This window comes from Ursus americanus, chromosome 36, assembly GCF_024610735.1.
Source record: "Ursus americanus isolate L20-20 chromosome 36, mUrsAme1.1.p, whole genome shotgun sequence".
Classification (NCBI taxonomy): Eukaryota; Metazoa; Chordata; class Mammalia; order Carnivora; family Ursidae; genus Ursus; species Ursus americanus.
The window spans coordinates 7,460,362-7,480,357 of NC_142162.1; the positions used below are offsets into that span (position 1 = coordinate 7,460,362).

At 37.8% G+C, this 19,996-nt stretch overlaps 1 protein-coding gene across 6 annotated transcripts in view; it reads left to right on the forward strand.

The window, feature by feature from the left end:
• The window catches only part of MAPK6 (mitogen-activated protein kinase 6), a 38,634-nt gene extending 19,162 nt beyond the window's left edge, over positions 1 to 19,472 (forward strand). For all 6 annotated transcript variants that reach the window (XM_087859242.1, XM_045812062.2, XM_045812064.2 and 3 more), the window contains 5 exons: positions 343 to 1,532; positions 3,035 to 3,179; positions 8,925 to 9,089; positions 14,970 to 15,171; positions 17,112 to 19,472. In XM_087859242.1, the coding sequence (XP_087715368.1) occupies positions 978 to 1,532; positions 3,035 to 3,179; positions 8,925 to 9,089; positions 14,970 to 15,171; positions 17,112 to 18,213 (2,169 nt within the window). In that variant the 5' untranslated portion in view covers positions 343 to 977 and the 3' untranslated portion in view covers positions 18,214 to 19,472. The remainder of the gene's footprint in view (positions 1 to 342; positions 1,533 to 3,034; positions 3,180 to 8,924; positions 9,090 to 14,969; positions 15,172 to 17,111) is intronic.
• The last annotated feature ends 524 nt before the right edge of the window (positions 19,473 to 19,996 follow it).

Genomic DNA, 19,996 nt, shown 5'->3' on the forward strand with positions numbered 1-19,996 from the left:
TGTTGTACTCCTCAAAAAATTCTAAGGAGTTCTGTAAAAGTACTGTGAACCTTCCTTTTCTCATTGGCATTTAAGAAATGGTACAACCCAATGACCGTAAATATTATAAAGGGTCTAATGTGGTGGGATCTAGAGTCTGAGCCCAGTACATGTGAATTGCTTACAACATGGATAGCTATTTTTGATTAAGGGTCATCTTTCCATTTAGTAACTATAAATAAATAAGTTAAATGTACCAGTTCGTTTATAGCTAAATGCCCAATTCGTGTCATTTTACAAAGTTGAGGAGTGTTTAGTATTTCCTGCGGCGGTGACCCTTCCTTCTTTTTTCTCATCCTCCAGGTTTTATCAGAGTAAGATGGACGGTAGCTTTGATTGTGATTGTGGTGAGCTGGAGCCACCTGATCACTAACAAAAGACATCTTCTGTTAACCAACAGCCACCAGGGCTTCCTGTTGAAATATACAGCAACAAAGGAAGAAAAGAGGCAAAACGGAAATAGTGCTTACCAGCACCTTAGAATGATGCTGCTCAGGACCAGTCCAACACTGAATGTATCTGCACTGTGAGGAGAATGTTCATAGAAGCCTGTTGTGTGCATATTTATTCACATTTTCGTTAAATGTTCAATCGTTTAGCACAGTAAATCTGAGTGCATAGTATGTCATTTCATTCCGTTTGAGTTTCTTGAGTGTTTTCTTTAAATGTCTGCAGAGTTGCTGCCCCTTCCTTGAACTATGAGTACTGCAATCTTTTTAATTCTCAATATGAGTAGAGCCTTTTGAGCTTTAAATCTAAGGGGAACTCAACGGGCCTGGTTGGCATATGCAATGAACATCAAGAAATCATCTTGCTGTGGAAGCAAAATTATTTTTCTTTTCCTTTTTTGAAAGATCTTTCCTTTTGATGTCAGTTTTCTTCCTTGTTTACACAAGTTCAACAATTCGAAAGGAAGAGGCAATAGTAACGGTTTCAGAATGGCAGAGAAATTTGAAAGTCTCATGAACATTCATGGTTTTGATCTGGGCTCTAGGTATATGGACTTAAAACCATTGGGTTGTGGAGGCAATGGCTTGGTTTTTTCTGCTGTAGACAATGACTGTGACAAAAGAGTAGCCATCAAGAAAATTGTCCTTACTGATCCCCAGAGTGTCAAACATGCGCTGCGTGAAATCAAAATTATTAGAAGACTTGACCATGATAACATTGTGAAAGTGTTTGAAATTCTTGGTCCTAGTGGAAGCCAGTTAACAGACGATGTGGGCTCTCTTACCGAACTGAACAGTGTCTACATTGTTCAGGAGTACATGGAGACAGACTTGGCTAATGTGCTGGAGCAGGGCCCGTTACTGGAAGAGCATGCCAGGCTTTTCATGTATCAGCTGCTACGTGGGCTCAAATATATTCACTCTGCAAATGTACTGCACAGAGATCTCAAACCAGCTAATCTTTTCATTAATACTGAAGACTTGGTGCTGAAGATTGGTGACTTTGGTCTTGCACGGATCATGGATCCCCACTATTCCCATAAGGTATGTGGAAAGCTAGCTGAGACACCCCTCTTAACTGATGGACATCATCAGGAAGGAATAGGTACTTGTATCTACTTAGTATATTGTGACAGATTTTTGTCGTTAATTGTATTAAACTTTACATAGTATCTTTTTTTCTGATACAGATCTGCTTTCATTCAGAATCTCCATCTGTTTATAAAAGGAAATTGGAGTGTGATCCTAATTACATACAAATTCCTAGAAGTGTCTGGTTATTTGTTATAACAAACTCTCCCTTATTTAGAAGGGGGATATATTCTTATGTGTTTAGGGCAGAATTGTGGTTCTATCTGAAGGTAAGAAGGGCTTCTGTTTCAACTTCTAGATCTTTTGTCCCTGAGTCTCTACTATTCTGTTAGGCCTTGTTTACGCAAAATTAATTTTGTTCAGTATCTAAATTTGCATAAAGATAAAATGTCAGTAAGAATAGCTAAAAGGATTCATAGTAACCTGAGCTGAACTTTGGTCTTTTAGTTTTCAGATGAAATTGTCTGTGGGACCCTGATGTTTAAAATATTAAAGTGGAGCTCCTTTGGTTATAAAGAACCTCTAGGAACTCCCTGCTTGCTTGGCTTCCCATAGCACATGTCTAAACAAACAAGCAAATCTTTTCATTCACATGTATCATGTCACATTAAGTATAACTTAATTTTTTAAAAATTTGAATGTAGAAATTTAGTATTAAAATGAAATGGATGACTACCACATCTTTTTTATGGGTGACAGTAAAGTATTGTGGATAGAACACTGAACTAAGAGTTAAACTATCTAAAATTGAGTTCCATTTCTGCATCCACTTAAGCTATATGACCTTAAGCAGATTCCCTAGTCTATGAATGTTACCGCCCCTCTAAAACGGAGTTACTATCTACCTTCATAATTTTTCAGGGTTGTTTTAAGGATCAAGTAAGGTCATACACGTATAACTGTTTTTTGTTTGTTTTTTGTTTTTTGGGTTTTTTTTTTTAACGTATAACTGTTTTTGTTAAATGCTTTATAAATGTAAAATAGTAAAATAGATTAGGAATGGAGTATGTAGTAGAGCTGGGTCTCCTGGGTTGTCAGGAGGTTGACGTTGGTTTGTAAGTAACACCTCAGGTGCTCTTCTTTACCAGTCCTTCGTTGATTTAAAACATCCCTGCTCCTTAAGTAACTTAAGACTTGAAGTGAAAAATAGCTCCTCTTCTGAAACATGTTTTGAATGTGTGACATAGAATCAGCACTAAATTCTTACGGTCTGTTTTGGTCAGCAGACCTCATGTGAACATCATCTTATAGATGCTATATCCCAGGGGCAGTTTAACCTCCATTCAGCCTGAAAGGTACAAGAGCCTTGAAAATGACATAGAAATGAACAGTACTGTTTTAGGATTTCACAAGTACTTTTTTTTTAAGATCAGTGACTCTTGAATGAATCAAGTTTTATGTACTGTTCTTCAGCTAAAGTAAAAAGTTAAAGTATGTTTTTGTTTCTTTTTCAGGGTCATCTTTCTGAAGGATTGGTTACTAAATGGTACAGGTCTCCACGTCTTTTACTTTCTCCTAATAATTATACTAAAGCCATTGATATGTGGGCTGCAGGCTGCATCTTTGCTGAAATGCTGACTGGTAAAACCCTCTTTGCAGGTTAGAAATTTTATAAAATATATGGAAAAAAATTACCTCAAATAATTTTGCATGTGTCTATGAAGCAAGATGTATATAAGATTTAACACAGTTTATTGTAGTCTGTGATATTAAAATGAACGAATGGTGTTTTAATGTTAAAAATTTTTTTAAACTTACTAATATATTCACTGAATTGTTCACTCAACAAATTTAGTCAGAATTCTAGTGTTCTTTTGTATTTATCTTGTTTCTTAAACATAATTTTATATTTTGTAGATTCACAATGCTTGTTGGTAATCTGTGTTAAATGATACCTGAATTGCGTAATGCTGTCAGTCACTCCTTGTGAAAATTTTTAGCGGTCACTGAAAATGCGGTAATTCTTTGTCCCCTATCATCCCTGTTGCCTGAACTGCCGTACCTTGTTGCCTGACTGCTGTGATCTTTCAGAAACTGCCAAACAAGTGATTTTTTGCTAAGTTTGGTGCTATGAGGGAGTCCACAAAAGTGTGAGAGAGAGAATTTAGTCAAGATGGGAAGGAGGGAATAACCCACGAAAAACATCAGGTGTTGTAAAGCAAAGTATGAGTTTGTATAAAATTATTAAGTTCAGATTATAAGAGCTGCGGACTTAGAGCCTTCATCAGTGATGTCTAGAACAAAAGGCGTAAAGTCAAAAGATTTTTCACTATATAGGAATAGTGAAGAATTTTGGTGGGAGGAAGAGAGAGAAAAAAAATGGTATTATATAAATGAGGGTATGAGCCTGAATCAGTGAGAAAAGTTGGATGAAAGAAATCATGTATGTGCATAAATTAGTGAGAAAAGTTGGATGAAAGCAAGGTGTCAAATAATGAACACATTTATGACTAGTTAAAATAGGGCCAGAATACTTAGAAACTAGGCAGAGGAATTTCCATTTGGAAAACTAGGAAATAGTAGGGTACTGAAAGATTTTTTTTTTTTTTTTTTTAAAGATTTTATTTATTTATGTGACAGAGAGACAGCCAGCGAGAGAGGGAACACAGCAGGGGGAGTGGGAGAGGAAGAAGCAGGCTCCCAGCGGAGGAGCCTGATGTGGGACTCGATCCCGGATCGCCAGGATCACGCCCTGAGCCGAAGGCAGACGCTTTAACGACTGCGCTACCCAGGCGCCCCTGAAAGATTTTTTAGTTAGAGAAGTGACATGATGGTGATTTAGGTCTTTTTCTCTCTTTTGACGTTACTGTTTTTCTCTCTAACCAATCTTAGAGTGGCCCTCCCACCACTTCCAGATTGTGCTAAGAGCAGAAGAAAGGGAATGGAGCAGGGTCTGCTTACAAAAGAAGGATTAATAAAAGAAAGATAAGGGTTGCATAGGAGAGCATTATTGAAGAAAGGATGGTATGCATAAATGCGCTTAAATTTTTTGTAATGCTGGTACTTCGTGCACCACTCAGCTTACATAACATTAACTAATCTTTTGTAGTTTCCCCCCTAAATTTATCTGAAATTTCTTCTGTGATGTGTGATTAGTAATTAAATTTCAATTTAGCAGACTTTGAGAAAATACCTGGAAACTAAACGGTTGAGTGGATTGAATTTTTTCCCTAGGAACAGTACTGTAATTGGAGGTTATATTCCTGATATATTCAGGTACCTTCCAACATATAAAATAATTATTGTATTACTTGTTGCTTCATGACCAACTACATCAAAGCACACTGGCTTAAACAATAAACATTTATTATCTGCACGTTTGTATGAAAGGTCAGGAATTGGGAGGTGACTTAGCTAGGTGGTTCTAGCTCAGAGTTGCTTAATCAAGATGTTGTAGTCAAGGGCCTACACTGATCCGAAGGCTTTACTGGGGCAGGAAAGATCCACTTCTAGATAGATTTTTTTTTTTTTTTAAGATTTTATTTATTTATTTGACAGAGGGAGCGAGCAAGCACAAGCAGCAGGGGCAGAGGGAGCAAGAGCCTCCCCATCAAGCAGGGAGCCTGACATGGGGCTCAGTACCCTGAGATCATGATCTGAGCCGAAGGCAGATGTTTAACCTATTGAGCCACCCAGGCGCCTCCCCCCGCCCCCCCCCCCCTTTTTTTCCATTTCTAGGTAGCTTACTCACATGGCTGTTAGCAGGAGGCCTCAGTTTATCACCATGCAGGCTTCTCTATAGGATTGCTTGAGTGTCTTCACAATATTGTAGCTGGCTTTCCCCATAATGCTCTCTCAAAGAGAGCAAGGAGAAAGCTGTTTTATCTTTTTTTAAAAAAAAGTCCTATCAATATGTAATTCAAATGCCAGACAATTCACCCATTTGAAGTGTACAGTTGAGTATTTTTTAGTATCTTCACAGGATTGTATAACCATCTAATTTTAGAACATTTTTGTTCCCCTCCCCCAGAAGATACCCTGTAACCATTAGCATTCACTTCGCATTTCCCCCTTCTTCCAGCTCCTGGCAAGTACTAATCTACTTTATGTCTCTATAGATGTGCCTGTTCTGGACATTGCATATAAATAAATCATATAACTTGTGGTCTTATGACTGGCCTCTTTCACTTAGCATAATATTTTGGAGGTTCATCCATGTTATAACATGTATCAGTTCATCATCTTTTTATGGCCAAATAATTCCATTCTGTGTATATGTCATGCTTTGTTTATTCATTCATCAGTTTATGGAAATTTGGGTTTTTTTGTTCTTTTTGGTTATTAATGATGCTACTATGTACATTAGGGTACAGTTTTTGTGTAGATGTATGTTTTCCATTCTGTTGGGTGTGTATACACTTAAGAATGGAATTACTGTGTCATATGATAACTCTGTTTAACTATTTTTGAAGAAATGCCAGACCATTTTCCAAAGTAGTCATAACACTTTACATTGCCACCAGTCCTGTATGAGGCTTCCAATTTCTCCACATTCTCACCAACAATTATTTAAAGTGTAGTCTATCTTATAGTTGTCTTTTTGAATATGAAGTAGTACCTCGTGGTTTTGATTTGCATTTCTCTAATGAGTAATAATGCTGAACACTGGAAATTTGTCTATCTTTTTTGGAGAAATATTTATCCAGATCCATTGCCTATTTTTAAATTGGGTTGTGTTTTACAATTGAGGTATAAGAGTTCTTTACATATTATGGATACAAGTCACTTATCAGAGATATGATTTGAATGTATTTTCTCTCATTCTGTGGGTTATCTTTTTACTTTCTTGTTGGTGTCTTTTGAAGCACAAAAGCTTTTTAATTCTGATGAAGTCCAATTTATCTATTTTTTTTTCTTTTGTCACTTAGCTTTTGGTGTCATACCTATAAAATTATTGCCTGACCCCCTGAGAACTTAATACTTTTAAATTAGGTCTGTGATCCATTTTGAGCTAATTTTTGTTTATGGTGTGAGGTAGGGCTCCAGCTTGATTCTTTTGCATGTGGATACCTAGTAGTCCAAGCACCATTTATTGAAAAGATTATTCTTTCTCCATTGAATTGTTTTGACCCTAAATGCAAAATACCTTTTTGTGACCTAGACTTTAATGTGACATAGTCATTTCAGCTTTATTTTATGCGTTAGAAGTGAGTCACCTAAGTATACCTCACATTCAAGGGGAGGGGAATTGGATTCTACTTTTTGAAGGGAAGAGGACCAAAGAATTTGTGGACATTTTTTTTTTTTTAAGTAGGGTCCACACCCAACTTGACACTTGAACTCACCACCCTGAGATCAAGAGTCGCATGCTGTACCAACTGAGCCAGTCAGGCACCCCACATTTATTTTATTTTTATTTATTTGAGGAGGTTCCATGCCCAGCACCACACGTAGGGCTTGAACTCATGATCCCGAGATCAAGAATCAAATGCTCTACTGGCTGAGCCAGCCAAGCACCCAAATTTGTGGACATATTTTAATGCTACCACAATAATATTTTATCAGGAAAACTAATTTGTTTAAAATTGTTAGATCATGCTCTAAGTCATTTGAAATGGGGTCAAAACTTACTGCTGTATTAATTATACGAAGGTACTTAATGTATTTTTAAATGTTCAGCATATTCAGCATTGTGCAAGTATAGCAATAAAAATAATTGGTTTAAGAAACACATTTAATAACATAATTTTGATCTTAAACCCATGTAAACTTTAAACAGTTAATGGGAATTGTTTGTGAAATGATTTGAAAGATCCAGTTTTAGTTCCCTTCTGCTTTATTGGTAGATTTGTGAACCATTCAGTAAAAGCAGCACGAGGGCAATCTGTTTATTAGGTATAGGTCCAAATGAACAGAGCAATAAAAGGCAAGGATTAAGATGTCTAATAGCATCTCAAATTTAACCTATCGGAAACCGAACTCCTGACATTTCTCTCTCATATTTTCTTTTTCTGCTGTCTTCCTCATGTTAGTAAACCAGATCCACTTTTTAGTTGCTGAGGCAGAAATCTTGGCTTCATCCTACACTTCTGTCAATGCAGATTCTATGGGCTCTCTCTTTGAAATACATTCAGAATCCAACTGCTTGTTATTATCTCTATCACCACCCACCTCCCCACAGTTCAGTCAACCATTATGTTTCTCCTGGTCTAATGCAGGATTTAACTGCCTTTTCTGCTTTAATATTTGCTCTCTGTAGCCTGGTTACCACATAGCAGCCATAGGAGTTCTCCGAAAACATTAATCAGAACACGCCATTGTTCTGCTTGAAGCTCTGTAATGTCTGCCTATCAAATTCAGGATAAAGCAAACCCTTTGTGTTCTGGTACTACTTCATCTTCTAATACCCCCCCAGCCCACCCCAGCCACTCTATTTCAGCTACACTTACCCTAAATGCTGTTTCTTAGACACACCAAGCCCACTCTGCTCTGAGCCTTCGTGCCTTTTCCCATCTTCCTCAAACTCCCTTCCTCCATATGAATGCATGGTGTGTTCCCCCAGCGTCCTCAGTTTTCAGCTTCTCACTGAGGCCTTCCTTGGTCATCTTGTATTAATTAGCAATTCTTTCCATAAAGTGCTCTTTATCTTCCCTGCTTACTCTGTTTTTCTTCATAGCATTAGTCACCATTTGACATAAATGTTGACAGAGTATCATCTGTCTTCTTCCACTAGATCGTAAGCTCCATGAAGGCAGGGACTTGGTCTCTTTCGCTTCACAGTTGTATTTTAAAGTGCCTTGCTCATAGTAGGTACTCAAGAAAAATGTAGAGGTTGAATGGATTCTAGAAATCCATGGAAAAGCAAATGAATTTTTAGCCACCATTTAGCTTAAAGTTCCCCCTATTATTTCTTTAACAGTGGTCCTGAAATGCTATCTGAGCCTAACCCACAACTATAAAACTTTCTGTAGTGCAAATCTAGTCCAACCCTCCATTTTACTCAAGATGAAATGAAGTCATTACCATGCTAAGTATTCCCAAAGGTAACTGGCTAGTTAATTAGTGGTATAGCCAAGACTAGAATCCATGTCTCTTGAATCCCAATTCATTGCTTTTTTCACTCTTTGATACATTAATATGAGGCTAAACCTTAAAGGGTCAGTTTCTTACGGAAACAAAGCAGCCAGAAGTAAATATGTCAGTGAGCAGACATAGATACACTTCTTGAAGATGGATGATATTCAAAGCAAAGAAACCTGCTGGTTAAGGAGTCAGTTAATCATTTTCCTCCCAGTGGTCATTATAGTATTTTAGTTTCCTATAGCTTTAGAATGCTTGTTGCCAATAAGTAAACATTGAGAAATGTGTTTGTTTATATTGTATTTGATGTTTATTTAATCTCAGGTGCACATGAACTTGAACAGATGCAGCTGATTTTAGAATCTATTCCTGTTGTACATGAGGAAGATCGTCAGGAGCTTCTCAGCGTAATTCCAGTTTACATTAGAAATGACATGACTGAGCCACACAAACCTTTAACTCAGCTGCTTCCAGGAATTAGTCGAGAAGGTATTGTTACCATCATGTAATGGGGTGGGTGGGCGTGTGTTTGTGTGCGTGCGCGTGCACACAAGCAGGATCTGTGTATCCCAGATAGTCTTTAGACACTATGCCTTATCTAAAACTTCAGCTCTTTCCCTTTTTTGGTCTGGCTCTTAGGCTGGAATCTGTTTCTTTGTTCCTCTGAATGATTTTTCAGGTTCCATGAAGTGTATTCCTCTCCTGGTTCTAACTGCATCTACTTTTTCAGCTTACACCCCTGATCTTATCTACCATAGGCGAACATCTAGAGTCACTGTCCCTCACTAAGCTAAAATGGAGTTTTATGAGGGTTATAGGATAAGTAAGTGTGGATACGAATATGAATGTGATCTAGATATGAAAGAGTAAATGGAGTTGGCGAAAGCAAAGGCTTCAGGGCAAGGAAGAGATGGAGGAAAGAGCAGAGCTCTGTGTGAGCAAACACATTACATAAGAGTTTGCAGATTTTGTGTTAGGAATACTAGGTGCTAATGCAAAAGTTTGTGCAAGCTTGAAAGGAATAGAAACTTGGAGAGAATCAAAACTTTGTTGACCACTAAAGCAAATAATTTCATGTCTCAGAGTGATACGTCTTCAGGGTTTGTTGCTATAAATAATATACAAAAGTCTTTAACTCTTGTAGTAGTTACCTGCAATGAGATCATTTTTTTTCTTTCTAAGATTTTATTTTTAAGTAACCTCGCTGCGCAGTGCGGGGGCTTGAACTCACAACCCCGAGATTAGGAGGTGCATGCTGTACCGACTGAGCCAGCCAGGCACCCCAGGATAACATTTTTTTAAGGAAGAGAGTTAGACATGAGGAACATCTTTCTTAAAAGTCGATTGTGTCTTGTATCTTTAAGAATTATATTAAGATGCATCAATGTCAGGATTGTATGGTTCTTTGATGAATCAACAAGTTAGGGATATATAGTTTTCTCACTGTCTTGAAGTTTGTCTGAATTATATATCCATTATTCATAATACCCACTCTGATCATTGTATGTGGTTCAGGTTATTGTGTATCAAAGTGTTTTTGTTGTGTTTTTTAAAAAGATTTTATTTATTTATTTGAGAGAGAGAGAGAGCACGTGAGGGGGGAAGGGTCAGCGGAGAAGCAGACTCCCTGGGACTCCAGGATCATGACCAGAGCTGAAGGCAGTCGCTTAACCAACTGAGCCACCCAGGCGTCCCCATCAAAGTGTTTTAAAATTGCAAGTGTTTGGGGGCGCCTGGGTGGCTTAGTCAGTTAAGTGTCTGACTCTTGATCTCAGCTCAGGTCTTGATCTGAGGGTTGGTCAAGCCTTCACGTTAGGCTCCATGCTGGGTGTGGAGCCTACTTAAAAATAACTAAAGTGGCGAGTGTTTTGAGAAATAGGCACAGGATGGCAAAATCATAAAGACATTTTTTGTTTTTCTCAAATGTGCTTAAAACTCATGTAGTAAATGCCTGAGTAAAAAGGAAGCAGCTGTATTTAATTTCAGCAAGTTTTTCAGGGTTCGTTTTCAGTAGTTCTACATTCCTAACCGGCCTTCAAGTCTATCTTCACAATCAGTTTCCAGTGCTGGTTATCTTGCTCCTGACCTTGGAGCCACTGTCACATGACATCCTTGTTCGTAACTGAACAGTAGTCACATAGCATTTGATTGTGCCTCAGAATCCTCTGTGGGAGCTCTTTAAAAATGCAGGCTGTTAGGTCAGAATTCAGAAGTGGGGTGGGGAGCAGAGCATGTGTCTTATTTTTTTAGATTTATTTATTTATTTGAAAGAGAGAGAGTGTGTGCATGTGAGCAGGGGGGAGGGGTATAGAGAAAGGGAGAAGCAGACTCTTTGCTGAGTGTGGAGCCTGACACACGGGGCTCGATCCCAGGACCCCAAGATCATGACCCGAGCCGAAATCAGGAGTCAGGTGCTCAAACCGACTGAGCCATCCAGGCGCCCCCTGCTACAGGTATATAAAACCCTCTGCAGGTATGGCCCTGCTCAGCCAGGCTGAGGGTCAGGAATAACCTTGATTGCCTTTGGAGTCATTGTTGCTGTTGCTATGTCTTCAAAAGAGGCAAGCTAGTAATGTAGGACATTGCTGTTGAAGCATTTACAGTCTAGTCAAATTTGAATCTTCTTTTTCCCTACCCTCATTAGGGTTGGGATCATGTCTTAGCTGCGAACCAATTTGAATATTTGGCTGATGGCTGGAATTATTCATAATGCATTAAATGTATGTCTTTGATAATGGGTTAATTAACCATCAGGCAAAGATGCTTGGTATTCATAAGCGGCAGAGCTGCGCTCACACAGAAGTGTAATGCAGTTTTTAAAGTTCCTGAGACTAGAGATTTACTATGTAGATATGTTCCATACCAGTTTCTTCTTGATGAATGTTGGAGTTTCACTTTTGGGCAGAACATATTCTGAGGCAATGGGGACTTAGAATAATACATGTTCTTTTCTCACATGTTCATGATCTTCAGAGGGAAAAAAACCAAACAATATGAAGTAGTTATGAATTAACACATTAAGATGATTAGGAACCCTAGTGGTCTTACGTCTTTACATGAAATATCCTTTTTCATTTTCCTCCATACTTACCTCTCATCCTCCCTTTTGCTGTAGTTTACCATGTATTTCTGTATCTTAGCATACTTCAGCACCATCCTAGCAAATATTTAGAGCAGTGCTGTCCAATAGAACTTTCTGCAATTACGGAAATGGTCTACATATGCATATACTGCATGCACTTGGGAGCTCAGCTTGGGGCTAGTTTCTTTCTTACCTCTTCCTGCTGTCTACGGTTCCCAGATGCTAGGGATTTTAGAGTATATTTTATATGGGATTTTAGAGTATATTCCTCATGCGTAGTTGGATATATATTTCCCTTCCCTCTGAGAATGGTGATTGTGCTGGGTCAGCCCTTAACTCTGTGCCTTAGAGTCTCTCTTGCCTTGAGACACAAGGACCTGGACTAATTAAGATGGACTCTTTTGCAAGAGAACCAAGAATAGCTTGATGTATTGTGAAATGACTTCCTAGATTAGGGTAATATAATAGGAGGGGGTTAAAGGCGAGGAGAGGAAGAGGCTTCAGCCCTGGGCCACTGAAGGGCATGATGAGTAGCCGTGAGCCTTAGGTTTCTTCAGTCGTTATTGGAATGATTTGAGGATTGAATGAGATAATGTATATGAAAGCACTTTGTAAAATATAAAAGGCTATAAAAAAACTGTTGTTTACATCAGTGAGAAATTGGGAATTGAGAATAGCGTCCTTTCTAGAGTGCAGCTGAGTTTTAGAGAGGAGTATCTTTTCCTTTGAGACAGAGGTAAGGATAAGAGGATGTATGACAGGCCATAGTGAAGAAGTAGGGATTAAGGTAAATATGAAGTGGGTTCAGATATGATAAAGATTGAGAGCATAAAGAGATAGTGTAGAACATTGCTGAGCAATAGCAAAGGCCAAATTGCAGTTCTATAATATAAATTTGTAGTGAGCTGTGTGTGTGTGTGTGTGTGTGTGTGTGGTTTGTGTATTGAGCTTTCATCAGTATGACTAGGAACAGGGAAAGTAGATTGGGGAAATGATTCACAGTTGAGGATTGATACACAAGTGCATGGTGGTATAAGGGCAGCCTTGAGGCTGGTGACAGGTGTGGTTCAGGATGGGCTAGGAGCTTATGAGCTAAGTTAGTGGGAAGAATTGAGTGTGTGGCAGGCAGCTCTTCCAAAGCCCGAAAGTGAACAAGTGAATTTGTGTGTTATGTTGGAGTGTGATTGATGTGAAACAGATCAACAAATTAGTACAACAGCTAGTCAGTGAGCTCAGGGAAGGAAAGGGGAAAGGATTTTTTATTAAGCACTAGACACTATGCTTTACATTTAATTTTTATACCTTATATCTGTCTCTGTTTCCATTTTATACATGAAAAAACCGAAGTTCAGCAAGTTCAACCTGTCTAGCCCTTTACTGCTAGTAAGTAATTCATTTAAGCTAGTGAGTAGGAGAGGTGAGATTAGTTGAACCATATGAAATTGCTGTTATTTGACCATTTTTGACTGACAAAAATAGAAGTTTCATATGGTTCAACTTAATATATTCTTTTTCTTTGTAACTGACCATAGTATGAGATGGGGGTACATTGCACATATTTACTGTGTTTACTTAGTGAGTGTCTTTTTTTTTTTTTTAACGTAAATACATGATTTTATTTATTTTTTTTCTTTCTTTTTTTTTTATTAACATATAATGTATTATTTGTTTCAGGGGTACAGGTCTGTGATTCATCAGTCTTACACAGTTCACAGCGCTCACCATAACGCATAACCTTCCCAATGTCCACCACCCAGCCAGCCCATCCCTCCCACCCTCCTCCAATCCAGCAACCCTCAGTTTGTTTCCTGAGATTAAGAGTCTCTCATGGTTTGTCTCCCTGTCTGGTTTTGTCTTGTTTCATTTTTTCCTCTCTTTCCCTGTGATCCTCTGCCTTGTTTCTCAAATTCCACATATCAGTGAGATCATACGATAATTGTCTTTCCCCGATTGACTTATTTTGCTTAGCATAATACCCTCTAGTTCTATCCACGTTGGTTGCAAATGGCAAGATTTCATTTTTTTGATGGCTGTGTGAGGTGGTATCTCATTGTGGTTTTGATTTGTATTTCCATGATGCTGAGTGATGTTGAGCACTTTTTCATGTGTCTTTTGGCCATTTGGATGTCGTCTTTGAGGAAGTGTCTGTTCATGTCTTCTGCCCATTTCTTGATTGGATTATTTGTTCCTTGGGTGTTAAGTTTGATAAGTTCTTTATAGGTTTTGGATACTAGCCCTTGCCCTTTATCTGATATGTGGTTTGCAAATATCTTCTCCCATTTTGTCCGTTGTCTTTTGGTTTTGTTGACTGTTTCCTTTGCTGTGCAAAAGCTTTTTATCTTGATGAAGTCCCAGTAGTTCATTTTTGCCCTTGCTTCCCTTGCCTTTGGCGATGTGTCTAGGAGGAAGGTGCCGCAGCTGAGGTTCAAGAGGTTGCTGCCTGTGTTCTCAAGGATTTCGATGGATTCGGATCTCACATTTAAGTCTTTCATCCATTTTGAGTCTATTTTTGTGTACGGTGTAAGGAAGTGGTCCAGTTTTATTCTTCCGCATGTGGCTGTTGAAGTTTCCCAACACCATTTGTTGAAGAGACTCTTTTTTCCATTGGATATTCTTTGCTGCTTTGTTGAAGATTAGTTGACCATAGAGTTGAGGGTCCATTTCTGGGCTCTCTCTTCTGTTCCATTGATCTATGTGTCTGTTTTTGTGCCAGTACCGTACTGTCTTGATGATTACAGCTTTGTAATAGAGCTTGAAGTCCGGAATTGTGATGCCACCAGCTTTGCTTTTCTTCTTCAACATTCCTCTGGCTAATCAGTCTTTTCTGGTTCCATACAAATTTTAGGATTATTTGTTGCATTTTTGTGAAAAAAGTTGATGGTATTTTGATGGAGATTGCATTAAATGCGTAGATTGCTCTAGGTAGCATAGGCATTTTAACAATATTCTTCCAGTCCATGAGTATGGAATGTTTTTCCATTTCTTTATGTCTTCTTCAGTTTCTTTCATGAGTATTCTGTAGTTTTCTGAGTACAGATTCTTTGCCTCTTCGGTTAGATTTATTCCTAGGTATCTTATGGATTGGGGTGCAGTTGCAAATGGGATCGACTCCCTAATTTCTCTTCTTCTGTCTCATTGTTGGTTCTTTTATTTTTAATCTGTAAATTAAGTAAATTAGTTTGTCTGATAAACTTTAATTTACCTTTTAATTATATAATCCCTTTTTTTCCTTCATTGGTTGGTCGACCTCCAGTACAGTTAAGGTGTTTTATCTCTTTCTTTTGCAGCACTGGATTTCCTGGAACAAATTTTGACATTTAGCCCAATGGATCGGTTGACTGCAGAAGAAGCGCTTTCCCATCCTTACATGAGCATATATTCTTTTCCAATGGATGAGCCAATTTCAAGTCATCCTTTTCATATTGAAGATGAAGTTGACGATATTTTGCTTATGGATGAAACTCATAGTCATATTTATAACTGGGAAAGGTAAAGTGATCCTAAGTTAGAAAAATGTCATTTATTGTATTTTCACAATGCAGAGTACTGACTTTTGTATGATTGTGGCCCATTTATTGTATTTTCAATAAACCATAATGTAGTGAGTTTTATTTTTAAATTATGTAGAACAAGACAGTGTAGATGTCTTAAAAATTTAGTAATAGTCTCTTTGGGTTTCTGCTAAACTTATTAATATCTTTGAATAGCATTTATATAATTTAAATACTTAATAGTTACTGGTTAGGATATACATAATGGGAAAATGTAAATTCACTTTGAAACATTTTCAAAGCCATTAAGGCTTGTTTAGTTGTTAACAAATATAAGGTCCTTTAAACATGAGGGTTGAAGGTTGGAAATCTGAACCATTTTAAACTATTGCTTTTATAAATGTCACAATTTTTTTTTAAGATGTTGGGTGACAAGACTGAACCTTATCCAAATAGGTATCTCCGTAATGTCTCAAATTTTTACATAAAATCTCTTGCATCTTAGGATAGAAATTATTTTGATTCATGGTATATGCTATTCAAATCTGTTTTCCTAATGACGCAAAATAACTTGGGCTGCTTGAACATGGGTTCAGTATAAGAGACTCTTCTATTTTGAACAGTATAAAATATCAAAGTGGATAACATTATGCATTTTAGTTAAAGATTTTTTTCCCTCAGCTTTCTTTTAGCATTTCTAAATTCCTGGGGAAATTTAAATATAATTTTGCTTCAAAGTAGGATCATAGCATATAATAATGAATCAATATTATTTTTAAAGATTTTATTTAGACAGCATGAACTTGGGGAGCTGCAGAGGGGGAGGGGGAGGGAGAAAGAATCTTTCAAGCAGACTCTGCTCTGAGTGCATAGCCCCACGTGGGGCTTGATCTCACAACCCCAGGATCATGAGCTGAGCTGAAACCAAGAGTCTGATGCTTCAACTCACTAAGCCACCCAGGCACCCCATGAATCAATATTACTTAAAATCTTCAGGTGATTTTGATATTTAGCCAGGTGTCAGAGTCACTAATGACAATCATAAAACTTTAAAATTTCATATATCTCTGTGTTTAAAAGAACAGTATTTAATAATTAAAGAAGTAGTTAAAATCAGTTTGTTTAGTCATTGCATTTTTTCCCTCCAAAATGTTGGGGTATTTGTATGTTTACACATCTGGCAGTGACCTGTTGGTCCACATGAACATTTCTACTGTCTACATACAGTTCTTTCATACATACTCAGATGTCTTCCAATCTCTTTTCTAATCCCTCCTCCCCATTCCCCAACCGTGTGTGTGTGTGTGTGTGTGTGTGAGAGAGAGAGAGAGAGAGAGAGAGAGTGTGTGTGTGTGTGTGTCTGCGAGCCTGCCTCTACTTGGGCATGAAATGGCCACCTTGCTGTGATGTGTCGATAAGAGGATACCACATTCAGTAGCGCATGTACATGGAGAGGTTTTTTTTTCTATTTGTGATGAATTCCAGTAAGCCTTCCTCTGTTCTAGTCTAACTTGTTACCAGGAGAGTGAAAATCTGTAAGAGACCTGATTGAGATTAGAGGTAGCTACTTTGTGGCCACAAAGTATTTTTTCTCTGTATAAAACTGTTGGAATTGAATTGTAGACATGGCAGCCACTCATCTTTGAAGGTGAATGAAAAATAGAATAGAGAAAAGACTGAATAAGTGTGAAATGATATTTGGTCTTAAATTTAAGAATGGAGGACTCAGAATTTTACTGTAATTCTCTTTCATTGGTAATTACCAAAATTGCCTATTACTTTATGTAGTAACAGATCTTACCTATCCATTAAAGTTAGGAGTTACACTCCTATTGTCTCTGCATACACCTAGCAGAATGCTTTCACTTAAAAGGCACTCAATGAATTTGAAAATGAAATCCTACGTCTGGACTAACATTAATGCATTGATTTTTTCAGGTACCATGATTGTCAATTTTCAGAGCATGATTGGCCTATTCATAACAACTTCGATATTGATGAAGTTCAGCTTGACCCAAGAGCTCTGTCTGATGTCACTGATGAAGAAGAAGTACAGGTCGATCCTCGAAAATATTTGGATGGAGATCGTGAAAAGTATTTGGAGGATCCTGCTTTTGATACCAATTATTCTACTGATCCTTGTTGGCAGTACCCAGATCATCATGAAAACAAATATTGTGATCTGGAGTGTAGCCATACTTGTAACTACAAAACAAGGTCGTCATCATATTTAGATAACTTAGTTTGGAGAGAGAGTGAAGTTAACCATTATTATGAACCCAAGCTTATTATAGATCTTTCCAATTGGAAAGAACAAAGCAAAGAAAAGTCTGATAAGAAAGGCAAGTCAAAATGTGAGCGGAATGGATTGGTTAAAGCCCAGATAGCTCTAGAGGAAGCATCACAGCAACTGGCTGAAAAAGAAAGGGAAAAGAATCAGGGATTTGACTTTGACTCCTTTATTGCAGGAACTATTCAGCTGAGTTCACAACAGGAGCCTACTGATGTTGTTGATAAATTAAATGACTTGAATAGCTCAGTGTCCCAACTAGAATTGAAAAGTTTGATACCAAAGTCGGTAAGCCGAGAAAAACAGGAAAAAGGAATGGCAAATTTGGCTCAGTTAGAAGCCTTGTACCAGTCTTCTTGGGATAGCCAGTTTGTGGGTGGTGGAGAGGACTGTTTTCTCATAAATCAGTTTTGTTGTGAGGTAAGGAAGGATGAACAAATTGAGAAGGAAAACACTTACACCAGTTACTTGGACAAGTTCTTTAGCAGGAAAGAAGATACCGAAATGCTAGAAACTGAGCCGGTAGAGGATGGGAAGCTTGGGGAGAGAGGGAATGAGGAAGGGTTTCTGAACAACAGTGGGGAGTTCCTCTTTAACAAGCAGCTTGAATCCATAGGCATCCCACAGTTTCATAGTCCCGTTGGGTCCCCACTGAAGTCAATACAGGCCACCTTAACACCTTCTGCTATGAAATCTTCCCCTCAGATTCCTCATAAGACATACAGCAGCATTCTGAAACATCTGAACTAAAACACTCAGCAGACATTTCTCTTTGTATTCTTCATGAAATGTGTTTGGTCTTTTTTATTACTAGTGTTTCAGTCATTTTTTTACTTGAATCATATGGTGTCATTTAGAAAGGATTTTATTAGTTCTTGGTTTTTAAAATCCAGACTTTTTTTCTACATGTGAGATGGTTTTCATTTTAACTGGCATGTCGTTTGCACACAAAAATAAAGAATAGAGCAAAATAAGGCAATGCAGGAGGCGACAAAAGAAATGCACTAAGACCAGTAACATTCTCTCATAGAACAATGATCTGTTTTACAGGAAACAAAAATCTTGCCTTGAAATTTACACAGTGAGACTGTACATAATTGCATGAAAATATCTATTTTTTTCCTAAAACATTTTTCATTCATGAGTATTTTCAAGTTTTTCATACTGTACACATTTCTTAAAACACATGATACCAGCAGCAACTGAAAATGAATGCCGAATTTGGTACACATGTGTTATCTACCTCAAGGTAACAAAAGTATGTGGAAAAACATAGACCACCCATAGTGCTTCACATATGCACTTCTATTTAGCCAGCGTTTATTGTAGTAAACTATTCCTAATAAGATTCACGCACCGTTTATAAATGTTCTGGTATGCATTCTTTATAGTGAAGTGTTACTACATCACATCTTATTTATTTTAGCAAATCAGTATATTTTCTGTATTTAATTATAAAAAGTTAACTTAGTTTTTGGAATTTATTTGCAAGTCCACCTTTTCCATTTGGCACTATGGTTTGTTGCCTACTTAGCTGAATATATAGTGTCAGCTCATCCTAAGGCTGTCCACGTACTTAATTTACTTAAGTATTCATTTTAAGTAAGGCGCTCACTGTGTATAGGAATTTGTATTTTGGAGGTGCTTGTCTATCTACAAAGAAACATTAGGAATTACTTTATTATAAAATGCTCCTAGAAGTCTTAACTGTGTTTATTTTTAAAAAAACAAACTGTAATGTTAGACTTGTGTGCATGGAAGTAATTAAGGTACATCATTATTGTAGTTTAAAAGTTGTACATGATAAGACATATTTTGTTTTTACTGTATGTTTTTACTGAATGATCTGTTCCCCATCCCAAGGCAAGCATGAATAAAATTAGGTTAAATGTAGCATGTGGCATTGCAGTCTCTTAGAATTTGTTTCATCTATTTTATTTTATTGAATACTGTCTGTATCTTTGGTTATCCTGTTCAAAGAAAAGGATAAATAAAACGTGGCCAATGAATATGACTTCTGTTGAACTCTTTAGGTAATACAGATTACCTGCTAGAAGGAATGAAAATCACTAGCAAAACTTTTATCTAGTTCTGCTCTTTGGCAACTTTAAATTGTGGCCGCACTTTATTTTTAAGGATTTTGTTTATTAGAGAGAGCCTGCAGGCATGGAGGGAGGGGCTGAGCGGGGACGGGGTGGGGGGGCGGCGGGGGGGGGGGATCTCAAGCAGACTCCACGCTGAGGGTGGAGCCCAGTGCAGGGCTGGATCTCACGACCCGGGGATCATGACCTGCGACGAATTCAAGAGTCAGATGCTTAACTGACTAAGCCACCCAGGTGCCCCTAAATTGTGGCTGTACTTTAAACTCTGTTAGGCTAAACAGCTTAAAAAGGTTCTTGGTCTCTGCTCAGAAACCTCTTGTCTTACCTTCCCACATTACTATGGAATAAGGCTTTATATATTTCAAAGCTGTCAGATACGTGTGCAGGCTTTGAAGGACGCAGGCAGAGGAACCTCCTTTAAATGTATTTGC